At 45.1% G+C, this 13,130-nt stretch overlaps 1 protein-coding gene across 19 annotated transcripts in view; it reads left to right on the top strand.

Moving 5' to 3' along the window:
• Positions 1–13,130, top strand: part of FARP2 (FERM, ARH/RhoGEF and pleckstrin domain protein 2) — a 112,673-nt gene that overhangs the window by 8,960 nt on the left and 90,583 nt on the right. For all 19 annotated transcript variants that reach the window (XM_082689639.1, XM_082689640.1, XM_082689651.1 and 16 more), the window contains exon 2: positions 4,631–4,851. In XM_082689639.1, coding sequence (XP_082545765.1) covers positions 4,648–4,851 — 204 coding nt within the window. In that variant the 5' untranslated portion in view covers positions 4,631–4,647. The remainder of the gene's footprint in view (positions 1–4,630; positions 4,852–13,130) is intronic.

Genomic DNA, 13,130 nt, shown 5'->3' with positions numbered 1-13,130 from the left:
CACTGGGCTCACAACTGGACATGGAGCTTACTTTAAAAAACAAAACAAAACACTTTGTTTTTCAGGCAATAGAATTTTGTTTAACATCGAGTCAGAATATCTGATGGTCTGAATTATTGACATCTGTTTATTGTTAAGGCAACTGCTTTAAAAACCTAGCAAGTAAATTGTAAGGTCTGCAAATACTGGTTATGTCCAAAGTCATTTCTCTGCAGCAATAATATGTTTATATTGTGTTGAATTGGTTTGAAAGTAATGTTCCTTTTCGTACATACACTGGCCTCTATCTCATATGGTTAGGTATGAAAGATAGGATAACAGGATTTTATCAGGTACTTAATTTTGGCTAGTAAATACTATAAATTAGTTGGAATCAAGAGCACATCTCCTTTCATTTTACCTTTACACTGAGTTGTCTTTCTCAAACTCAGAGATTCTTAGAGTATAGAGGATGTGATTGACCATTTTTTCCCTCTATCATTTTCCAGAACAAAAAGTGGGCCAGGAGTGGGAAAGTGAGAGCTAAAGTTAGATCCCAGGTGTTCTGCCTTCTAGCTTCTACCTAGGCTGCTGATCTGCACTTCCCTGTTTCCCACAGGGCCTGCCTTATTATCCCAGCTTGGTGGACACCTTGCTGCCAGTGTGGGCTGCCCTTCCTCATGTTTGAGGGGCTGCGATGCCAGAGATTCAGGTCCTCATTGGTCCTTAGGCTTCCCACAGGTAACACAGCATTCTGGAGCACTTGCTGGGGCAGCATGTGCAAGAGCCCTGCAGCACTCTTCTCCCCAGGTTTCCAGCACCAAATGCCATTTCTGTGGTGATCCGACCAAGTCGCCTTCCAGGGGCTGGGGGAGCTGTATTCTGGAGGAGGGGTATGTTTGTGCAACACATGGCTGTGGATGGCCTGCCTGCCCTCCATCTGGCCAGCCATCCTTTGTCAGCCCTGGGAGGTGCTGCCTTACAGCACTAGTTCCGACATTGTTGTTTCTCATTCCTTACATTGATTTAAGTACCTAGTTGCTTGTTTCAAAAAACGACCAGTGGTGCTGGCTAGGGAATAAAAGGACCTGTCTTGCTCAGCTGTAATGAAGACATGATGCAGAAGACCAGGGCCCAGGAGCTGGGTGAAAACTCCATCTGAGCGCTTGTGGCCAGCACTGCTGTGCATTGTAGGTACTTAAGAAAAATTCAGTGAAAATAAGCATCATGTTCTGTTTCCTGGTCAGTATAGACATATGATTTATAATTCTCCTGAAAGAGGTAACTGAAAATATTTTAAGGGAGGTAGGTGTTGTTTTTGCACAACAGAATTTTAAACCCACTCCCTTTATGGCAGAGCATGGACTGTGCTTTTTCCTGGGAAGCCAGCTTTTCCAATAGACAGGGAGGGGCCTTCCTGGCCAAGTCCAGGCTGGACTTGAGTCGTGGCTCTGTCACTTCTGTGTTATGTGTTCTGTGGCAGACTTTTTTTAATAGCCATTATTTTTTTAAAGATTTTGTTTATTTATTTGACAGACAGAGATCACAAGTAGGCAGCGAGGCAGGCAGAGAGATGGGTGGGAAACAGGTTCCCCGCTGAGCAGAGAGCCCAACTCAGGGCTCGATTCCAGGACTCTGGGATCATGACCTTAGCTGAAGGCAGAGGCTTTAACCCACTGAGCCACCCAGGCGCCCCTAGCCGTTATTTTTGAGAGTAGTGTTGAGTTCACAGCCAAGTCAAGCTGTAGGTGCAGAGATCTCCGAATGCCCCTGTCCCTCTTAGGCACAGCTGTTCCCACTGTCAGCATCCCACCCCTGACAGACACACCTTTGTTAAAGCCTGCTTTGACATGTCATCACCCAAAGTCTTGACAGACTTCTGAGCTGAATTTTTCCAATTTCAAGATGGAAATATGTGACAAGGTGGTTTTTAAATTTTTTATTAAATCCGTTTAGAAGCTAAGTTTTTGGTAGCATTAAATGTCAGTGCTGGAAATTGTATCCAGCTACAGAAATATTTTTAGGAATGAAGACTGCAAGGCATTTCATTCATACGGAAGGAAGATGGGAAAATAAACTGGAGTCCCTTGTACAGCCCTGGTTCTTTACATCACGGCTTCCCTCTGGATTTCTGGAGAGGTTCTCTGGCAGCAGGAGAGTTGAGCAGGGACCCACATCTACTGTGGAGGGCTCCCAGGGCTGCAGAGTACCTCCCGTGCCAAGGGCTGTTAGTGGCCTTGCTGTGTTTCTAGTCTGTCTTGCATACTCTTACCCTTTTGATATTTATTTATAAGCACACGAGGCAAAACAAAGTAATTTCTGTCAAGTCATTTATTCCATCTAAAATTATTAAGAAAAAAGTCTAAATGAGAATATACAATAGAATAAATGAGAGAAGTGACTTCTTAAAATAGGTTTTGGTTGTATATGTATTTTCAGAATTGTAGCTTTCCTTCAAGGGGAAGAATCAGTTTGGTGCCCAGGGTAAAACATCCCCTGGCTCCTTCAGAAGGACCTGCTCTTGGTGCATCAGTCACGGGTGAATGCCGGGAGCAGACCCAGGACTCACACTCCTCTGTTTGCACGTGGCACACACCCTGCAGGTGGAGTGTTCCTCACTGCCCTCCCCTCCCTTTTGCATTAACTACTCACGTTTGTGAAATTGAAATGAAAATGTCATACTTAGGGTTCTCAGAACCTCCTATATGCCACGTTTAATATTACCAGCATGAATATTAGTGATCTTCTAATGTGTTCTGTTTGTGACCATAGTCGTAGCCTTCCGCTGCTACCGTCTGTACAGCGCATTGCCTAATGAGGCAGTTCATGTTCTTTGATGTCAGTACCATGAGTTAAGTAAATGCTTAGCAGACATTCACAGTAGGTATTAGTTCCTGCTCTCAGCGCACATACAACCTGGAGAGAGAATTCGGAGATGAATGTGATCCAAACGTGTCTGTCCACCAGGAGCAGCCCATTCATGAGCAGGAATGGGGGTGGGAGGTGTATCTGGCAGAACCCACATGCCGCCTTGTCATTTTGCTCACTCCTTTACCAGTTCACAGGAGTTCACCTGAGGGTTTTGGCTTTCTTGTGTTTTGCTGCTTATTTGATAAATCACATGTTTGTGAAAGTTCTCTCTCATGTGAGCTGGGAGACTTGTCTTCACTGGGTAGGCTTTCTTTTCTTTTCTTTTTTAAGATTTTATTTATTTATTTGACAGAGACACATTGAGAGACAGGACACAAGCACAGGGAGTGGGAGAGGGAGAAGCAGACTCCTTGCTGAGCAGGGAGCCTGATTTGGGGCTTGATCCCAGAACCCTGGGATCATGGCCTGAGCTGAAGGCAGACTCAGTAACCCACTGAGGCACCCAGGCGCACCTGCTGGGTAGGCTTTAAGTGTGCAGCAGAGGTTGCTTGGCAGGTGACTGAGAGGCTTTTAAACTTAATTCAAGAGACAAAAGTTCATGAGATGGTTCTTCTCGATAACAAAATAAGCATGAAAGAGATGAAAGGGTCAGGGGACTCAGCAGTTAGGTTGGAGCATGAGGGAATGGATTGGAAATTAGTGAGATTAATTCTCTATTAAAATTACCTCAAATTAGTTAGGAGGCTTGCCAAAGGCAACTGAGTGAAATAAAATAGTTTTTGTAGCAACTCCTTTCTTTAACATCTGGCATTTATTTTTTTGCCATACTTCTGTTTTACTGTTAAATATTTTTCTTGAAATTGACTTTCAAACACAAATACACAGATTTAAGAAAAAAATTTGCCATAAACAGAAGGAAACTATATTAATACAAAGAAAAGCAAGCCATAATGATTAGATTCAAGCTGATACTTAGCCTCTTCTTTCTTTGTTAAAAATAGTAACGTGATTAACCCCATTCAACTTAATAGGCTGAAACTAGAAACCTTTCCTATGGTACAATGTGGAGGGTTGAAAAGGGCATGAGTGCCTCCCTGGGCCGTCAGTGTTGTCATGTGTTCAGCGGGTGGTGAGTGGTGAGTACAGGGACATTGTGAGGGCAGATAAGTGGTGCTGGGAAGGACCTGGCCTGGGGCAAATTCTCATCACACCAGGCGGGGTCCTCTGGCAGCACCTGTGGAGGCTGATAAGACACCACTTCAAAAACCTGGGAGTGCAAAGCTGCCAAGAGCAGCCTGGCTGTCCTCACCTGCTGTTCTTGGCATTCGCCTCCCTGTCCCCCAGCACAGCCATGTGCTGCCTGGTGTATGTGGCACCTGCTCCTCCTTGCTGAAATGTACCATCTAGCACTTAATCGTGTGGGGTTGGCACCCTGACTCTCTGGGCTGATGGAGAGAGGATGTGCCGGGGGACTCTAGGCAGCCAGACAAAGGGACAGGCCACTGTTGGATGAGGTTTCGTGAGTTCAGTGAGGTGATGCACTGCCTGACTCGCAGAAGTACCAGAAAATACTGTCTTTGGGGATAGTGCTTGGTATTTTATGCTCCACCAATTTATGTGTGAGTAGAAGGTAATCTTAACTCTGTTCTGATATAAATGACTGTCTAGAAGTTGCAAAACTAGAGCAGAGAATTCCTGTGCATCTGATACTTTTTTAACATTGTTTTAATATCTAAATAATCATTAATGACTCTCTGGGGGGTTTTGCTTTGTTTTAAAGGATTTAGCTGGTGGAGAATGGGGGAGATAGAAGGAACATACAGAGTCCTGCAGACTCCGGGGACACGCTTGGGCAGCCCGACCCCCACAGGGGTGAGCACCCTCGAGCCTGGGCAGACACTCTCAGTAACAGCGGCACGGGCGTCCGCTAGAATGCAGGAGAAGCACCTTCACATCCGAGTGAAGCTGCTGGACAACAGCGTGGAAATATTTGACATTGAGGTAAGAAGTGTAATGTTTGGAAGAATATTTCCTTACACTTTCTGAAGGTCAAGTATTATTCACCATATTCCATGTTGCTGATCAGACTTTGACTTTGCCTATTTAACAAGCTGACCAAGAATGGCTTTAGTAGCACTAAGATCCTTGGAAACAGTGCGTCTGAGCTTCTCCTTTTATTTGGAAAGTGGTATTCTCCTGTCTCTCCTTAAAAATTCTGATGCATTGGTGCCTCGGTGGCTTGGTTGGTTAAATGTCCAACTCTAGATTTTTCCGTTCAGGTCATGATCTCAGTGTCCTGTGATTAAGCCCGGGTCAGGCTCTGTGCTCAATGGGGGTGTGCTTCTCTCCCTCTGTTCTTTTTCCCACCATCACATGTGCACACACATCACTCTCTCACTCTCTCTAAAATAAAGTAAATCTTTAAAAAAAATAAATATTTTTTAAAAATTAAAAGAAAATTCTGATACAACATGGCCTTTCCATTCTTCTTCTGAAAGGCTGGCTGAATGCTACAGAGCACAAACCAGACCAAGACGGCCTCTGCCCCATTCTGCCTGGGCCCAGGGGGCAGTTAGCCTCCAGTAGGTTAGCTCCTCATCATAGTCCACCTTCTTGGAGTGGGAGGCCTGAGCACTCGGGATGGCCATGAGGAGGACTGAGCATTCACCATGCAGGGAACCTGGCATGTAGCATGGGATTTTTCTGTATCAGCAGTAATAGCATTTTTATTTTGAAAATTCCCTAATACATTGCACTGGTGATGTTGGCAAAACCAGTTGAATATAACAAAAATGTGTAACTGTATATAAGTGTATATATATTTAAAGAATATTTTTAGAGCCATATAATACTTTAGAAAGCACTGATTTTCTAAATGGCATTACAATGAGTATGATTTTTTAAAATTACTTATTTTATTTTATATGTAATGCATGAATATGTTCTCTCTGTTCTAATATTTTCATATTGGTTTAAAGTATCTTTAGAAGTTTTTTCTGCTCTTGATATCATAAAAGGAAGGACCAGAGAATGAATTTAAACTTTAGCAAGAGGTTTATTTGTGCTTAGGATGTCCATCAAGAAGTCAGGATGCTACATAGAAAATGAGATTATTGAGGTAGAGTCCAGGCTCTGAGGAACCTAAAGGAAACCTCTAGGCTCTGGTGGTGCCTAATTGCAAAATACATTGCATGGGAAGAGAGAAGGAGGGGGCAAGAGAGTGACCCATGGGGCAGTGGGGAGGGGACCAGCTGGAGGTCAGGGCTGTCCTCCAATTGTCTTGCCTCGGGCCCCAGGCACACCAGCCTCTCTCACCTCTCTTGCCTGAGTGTTTGATGGCAAGTATCTAGTGCATGGACTCATAGTATCTGAACTCAGGGAGCCCCGAATGCTTCTTTTGAGGTCTTATTTGAGGAGGAAATCAAATACCATTTCATCAGGGCAGTAGTAATTAAAACTGGTAGGACCTGTCTGTCCCAACTTCCCAAGTCATTCATGTTTAGCCATAGGCAGCCTCTGCCAGGAAGGTAGTCCAAAAAAGGCAACCTTTGAACCCTGGAGAGCTAGTGGTTGGCCGTTGGCTCTCTTTGGCAGCATTTCCTAACTCCGCTTGGTACTCTTTGATGAATCACCTGCAGGAAAGGGGTTGAAGATCTGGGAGATTAGTTGGGGTCCCAAATCTCTTCCAGCCAGGTGCTTGCAAGAGTTTCCACCATGTAGACATCCTTGATAAACACACCCACTGCAGTTTAGGTTCATAAAAATTTCAAAATTTTTTAAAAGAAAGGAAAGGAGGGGTGAGAGAGGAGAAAAGAACAGGAAGAACTGGACTATTTAAAACTTTTTTTCAAAGCCTCTTTTTTTGTCCTGCTTAATGGTCTTTATCCACCAGCACTAGGACCAAGAAAGAAGAAAGCATACATTTATTGTTGAGTCATAAATAAGAGGTGATGCTTCTCTAAGATACACCCTATTATAATACTAAGAGTCTGGGTCACTTTATACATCAGGAACTCAGAAGTGACATTTTGTAAAGGTTTCAATATATTTAAAGCTTCTCAAAGTTGAGATTGTTGTATCCAGGAGGAAGAATCTCCTTGGCCCTTCTGGGTTCTTGTCGCTGGATGAAGAATCAGATTGTCGTGAGACAGATTAACTGGTGAAAATCAGACATAACAATACATGTATAGGGAATCCACAGATAAGGAAATTGCAAACACAGGCAATGTGATGCTTATATGAGCACAGGAGAGGGGCTGGGGCAGGGGCACAAAGGAGAGAGGGATCATTAGCAGGGGTGAGGGGGAAGAGGTCTGGGAGCAGGGGTTGCTTATCCTGTAGAGAAGAGTCTCAGGTGAAAAGGAGTGTTAATAGCTCTCTTTCTGGTATGCACCGGCAGTTAAGGGGGTTATAAAGAGCTTTTCCTGAATCTGCTGGGTTTGGATTGCCTTTAACTCAAAATAATGTTCATGCCACAGTGGCCCATCTGGGGTGGCCTGGTCTTGGCCCTTGTAGTGCTTCTGTTAATCAGGTATAACCATCATACTCATTTCCATGCAGGTGTGTTATTTTGATAAGCCTGGCAGAGTCAGAGTCAGAAATTAAAGAATCACATTGCTGCCACGTACCCCGAGTTGGGTCGGCTGCTTCGTGAATTGTATTACCCACCAATGCATACCTTTCAGGAATAGTTAAAATTCAGTTTATTTTTGTAAGTTATTTGTATTCAGCTTCAAAATACCCTGTCTTCTATAATTATATCAGTTGGTTTTTGTAAGTAACCACTCCAAACCTAGTAACTTAAAACAACAAATTCTGAATGCATGTTTGAGTATTGGCTTGAGAGACTCTTCTGGTCTGGGCTGGCCTAGAGAGGCTAGTGGTCTAGGATGACATGTCCATGTTTCGAACCCCAGCTAGAACCTCTTTCCATGTAGAATGTCACCATCCAGGGAGCTAGCTGTGCCTTACCTGCATGGTGACAGAAATGTTCTCAGGAGTGCAAGCTGTTTAACTGATCATAGCAAACCATCAGGCAAGCCCCTTTTCTGGGAGCACGAAGCAATAGGGCTACCTTGATGGAGAAGTGCCAAGGAATTTGTGGCCATTCTTTAGAGTTTACCACAACAGCTGTTGCCAATAGATGGGGAATGTAGTCTCTGGAAAGACTACTGTCTCTGTGAAGCTCTAATATCTCCTGTCAGTGGGCTAGTCTCCTTTGCCAGGCAACACGCTTTGTGGGGCCTACCCCAAAGCAAGCCACCTGGCCTTCTCTGGGGGGATGTGCTTCCCCTATAGCCCTCCATGAGAGGCTGGCCCAAGAAGGTAGGTTTGCCCTGATCCTTTCTCCCCAGTGTCTCCCATGAGCCATGGCTCCAAAGATTTAAAATATCCAGAGATAGAAGCTGATTGCCCTGGATGCCCCTTAGTGATCCACCACCACTTGTCCTCTGACCTCTGGTAACTGAACAGACCTGAGTTCCCACCTCGGTGAGTCACACATGGAAGCTGCACCAGGTAAGCTGTTGCACAAAGGAAACTATTTACTCCAAATAAGGAGATCCCAGGGAATACGTTCCAGAGCCATGACTCCCTGAGCAAGGGTGGATGGAGTCCTTGTGTTTAGGGTTAGGATGAATCCTCAGAAAGAGGAGCCTTGTCACTATATGTAGAGGTGGGCACAAGGTCACGCATGCGCCTTGAGGAAAGACTAGTGATCCTCTTTGGGCAGAGGTCTTAGTGTCATAATGAGGTCAGGGTATCGGTTGGCCATTCCGAGGTCCATGTGCACAGGCATGAGTCCTTGAGTCAGGGGCGGAGCCACTGGTCCAAGCAGTTGTTATTGCTCAGGGTAGGGGGCGGCAGGCAGGGAACAATTTTAGCATCCTTCATGGGATGCTTTACCTGTTGGGTTTTGGCCCGAGTTAAGAGATCAGCTGGAAAGAAGAGCTTCAGGGAAAACATGGGTTTGAAGGTCAGTGGGTACAAGCAGGTGGGCAGTAAATGTCAGGTCTTGGGGTCTAATTGGTGACACTGGCACACTCCGCCCTTTATATCTGAACTAAGAGACACAGGTTGTGGTCTGGTGGTGTTGGCTGTTGTGGGGTGGTGCACACTTGAGGTGTGGGGCAGTAGGCATGCAGAGCACCGAGACCGCAGGCCATGTCTCTGTGGGCAGCACAGAAGGCAAGTCTCCATGAAGACACTCCCTCTCCCAGAGCTCCACTGCGGTCTCCTCCCAGTAGGCAAGTTCCAGGAGACGAGACTTTGTTTGATGCACTGTTCAGTCCTCGGCCTTGCTCTGTAAATATGTGTTAAATGGAGGAAATAAAAAGGTAGATGGGGTTAACATCCTTTCTTCGAGCGTGTTTTGAATTTCTCCCTCTAGAGGACAGTTTTCTGACCTTAGATTCAAGTGTGTGGCTTTGTTTGTTTGGGGGTTTGGGCATCTACACCCAGACGATGGTCTGCTTACTTGGTTTGTTTTTACTTCAGTCTTGGCAGCAGTGTCTGTGGACTTGCTGGGTTGATGCACTGACACAACCTTGGAAAACACTGGCTTCTGCACATAGATGGTCACAAATCACCGGCATTGTATAGAATCCCTGGTTGCTATTGAAGGGACCTTCTTAACTGAGGGAAGAATTTGACATTTAGTTATTTTTGAAATGCTTACATCTTGCTTCAGTGAAAATACAGGGCCTGAAGACTTCCCTGTTGGTTTTCACACCTCTTTCTGTGCAGAGGGTGTTGTTTCATGTTGGTCTTCAACAAGTAGGACAGCCTTGGCCATCCTCATTGTATTTGCTTCAGAAAGGTGAGCTACAAGCCCATAGTTTTATTTCCATTGCCCATCTCCCAGAGCTTGACATCAGTGCTCACCACCTCATTAATGGTACATGTTTCAGGTGCTTGCTAACATGACTACAGAGGAGCTCTGGGAGCTCACTGGGTATGGGAGGGTTTTGCTCCAGATTTTGCTCCAGTTCCTTCTTTCTAAGGCCAGATCACACAGATTTGTCTAATTCTTGCTGCCCACGAGTCAGCAGGGCTTAAAGCCAGAAGCAAGGGTCTGCTGTTTTCCAAACAAGATGTAATGGTGTTGAAGTCGAGCCGAAACTCTTGAGCACCCCTGAGATAAAATTCATACACCATACAATTCACCCATTTGAGGTGTACATCTCTGCAAGTTCTTGTATGTCCACAGACAGTAGTCAATTTGAACATATCTTTGTTGCCTTGAAAAGAAACGTGGGCACCTGGCTGGCTCACTTCATAGAGTGTGCAACCCTTTTTCTTTTTCTTGAGAGAACGTGCACTTACATGTGCACTAGCACACACTGTGAGGGGAGGGCAGAGCGAGAGAGCTTCCAGCAGACGCCTGGCTGAGCCTGAGGCGGGGCTCCATGACCCAGTATCATGGCCTGAGCCAAAATCAAGAGTCGGATGCTAGGGCCCTGGGTGGCTCTGTCCGCTGGCTCAGATCGTGATCTCAGGGTCCTGGGATCGATCCCCTTGTGGACTCCACAATGGGCAGGGAGTCTGCTTGAAAATTCCCTCCCAGTGCACCTTCCCCTCAAGTCCCCCGTGTGTGTGTGTGTGTGTGTGTGTGTGCGCGCGCGCACACTTGTGCACACCCTCTCTCTCTAAAATAAATAAATTAGTTCAGGTCATGATCTCAGGGTCCTGGGATCGAGCCCTCTGTTGGGCTCCCTGCTCAGCAGGGAGCCTGCTTCTCCCTCTCTGGCTCCCCCTGTTTGCGCTTTCTCTTTGTCAAATGAATAAATAAAATCTATAAAAATTAAGAACAAATAAATAAAAGAGTTAGACACTTAAGCCACCCAGGCATCCTGAGCGGGCAGCTTTTGATTTCAGAGCCATGAGATCAAGCCCTGTATCAGGCTTCCCACTGCACATGGAGCCTGCTTAAGGTTCTTTCTCCCTCTCCCTCTGCCCACCCCACCAAAACTTGCTCTCTCTCTCTTACCCTTCCTCTCAAAAAAAGGAAACCTTGCAAGCTTGCACCATCACTTACCTGCCCTGTCCCCTCTCCCTTTAGTGCAAGCAAGCAGGAATGTACTTCTGCCTCCGTAGGCCACATGGCTCTGGATGTTTCGTTTGCCTGGGGTTGTACGTGTTTTTTTGTGACTGGCTTCTTTCACTGAGCATCATGTTTTAGGGGTTGATCCCTGCTGTAGAATGCATCATGACTCTCTCTTTTTTGTGCCCAAATAATACTCCGGTGTATGGATAGGCCACATTTTGTTTATTCAGCCATCAGCTAATGGGTGCTCCACCATTTGGCCGTTACGAGTAATACTGTTGTTAACATTCACACACACGTTTGTGTGGACATATGTCTGTTGCTCTTGAGTATATACTGAGGAGTGGAATTGCTGAGTCAAATGGCAACTGCTCAGTTATTTGAGGAACTGCCAGACCGTTTTCCAGAGTGTCTGGCTTCACATCCCTCCAGCGGGGCCTGAGCTCTCCATTCTGTCTGTGTTCTCACCTATACTTGTGTTATCTGGCTTTCTAATTCTACTCAGCAAGCATGACGTGGCAGCTCATTATGGTTTGAGGTGAAATTCTAAGTTACTTTTAATGGCTAAAGAAGGGCAGGTTTTGGGGGTGCCTGGTGGCTCAGTCATTAAGCATCTGCCTTCAGCTCAGGTCATGATCCCAGGTTCTGGGATCGAGCCCCACATCGGGCTCCCTGCTCAGGAGGAAGCCTGCTTCTCCCTCTCCTACTCCCCCTGCTTGTGTTCCCTCTAGCTGTGTTTCCATTAAATAAATAAATGAAATCTTAAAAGGGGGGGCAGGTTTTGAACCCAAAATATAAGAATTGTGCCACTAAACATTCAGGTTGGTTCCTTGGGGAGATCATGAGTAGTTATGAGGCTAACCCATCACAGAGCCCAGGTACGCCTGTGGGATGACCCTTCCTACATGCCAGGCTCATGGAGGCCGCTGAGAGAGCACAGCTGAGGGCCCGCCATGGCATACCTGAGGGGACGGAGCCGGCCCAGAGCAGAAGTTTCAGGTTTCCTTCAGCATCTCATTGTGAATTTATAGAATGAGGAACTTTTATTGACACTGTACTTTAAGTAACTTATCTCATTTGTAAGTAACAGCTACCAGTACCCTTGATTCCCTGTGTCCGCATAAATCACTTGCTGCCACCAACTTAGACTTACCAGGACTTTGTAAGATAGGTGACATACACTTTGTGGTTCTTTATGTTGATAACTAATGAAGTTAGAATACTTTCTGTGTGGAGGGTGTTTATCTGGTGGTACGGGGAAGGGAGAGAGGCCTGCACAGCAAAGAATGGGGAGCCATCTGCCTCGGCTTCAGTTGTGTCTCATTTCAAGTGACATTCGACATTTACTGATGGGGGTTTTAGCTACCTGTAGTCCAGTCACTGGCTACTTTTTTTTTTTATCTAGTAAAGTCTTGATTTGTTTTTAGTTGATTAAATGAATTTTGTGGTTTTGAAAATAGAAATCTGGCCATAGCTGTAGAAAGTCTTTTTTTTTTCTGAACCGTAAAAGAAACCATCTGGAAGCCATGAGACAGCTTGTCTTGTCCTGTGTGCCGAGTCACAGGATAGATGTGCTCTCCTTCCATGACACGCTAAGTGTGCAAGGCATGTAAACATCATTCCTGGTGCAGTACAGGGAAAGGCCTTCTCCTAGACTTCAGAGCAAGTTTTCTAGAACAGATACACCCACAGTCATTGATAATTTACCACCAGCTTTAGGAACTAATGGGAATTTTAGCTTTTCTATTATCTGGAAGCTGGTAATGTGGAAAAGGTGATATTTAGTGATTAAAAGGTGATAGTGATTCCTCACCCATGGAAGTGAACATCCTGTGCCTTTGCTGACAAGTGGGGAGTGAGTTCTAATGAATTAGAGTTGATGAATTATGAGTTGATTATTCAACTTTTTGCTCACATTCCCCTTTTTATCATATTTAAAATTTGGGGAGTGGGTTTGCTTTTTTTTTTTTTTTTTTTTTTGAGAATTAGAAAAGCTTTGTTTAAATATGCGACAAGTGGGAGGACAAAGACTCAGTCATGAAGTTCATGCTAGTTGCTATTCTATTAAAAACTTAATGTTTTCCTTCTGGCCAGGAAGAAATAGTCAAAATTCCAGAAAGTATCATAGCCAGATGTTTGTCATTGCTCCCACATGAACATCCTAAATATGGCAAATAAGCCGCCTTAGAACTTATTTTGGTCTGATCTCAGAAGAAAAGTTAGTAATTCACCCTCT

Source organism: Mustela nivalis (genome assembly GCF_964662115.1).
Source record: "Mustela nivalis genome assembly, chromosome: 11".
NCBI classification, from domain to species: Eukaryota; Metazoa; Chordata; class Mammalia; order Carnivora; family Mustelidae; genus Mustela; species Mustela nivalis.
The sequence above is the reverse complement of the archived record's forward strand: the minus strand, read 5'-3'. Positions and strand labels throughout refer to the sequence as shown.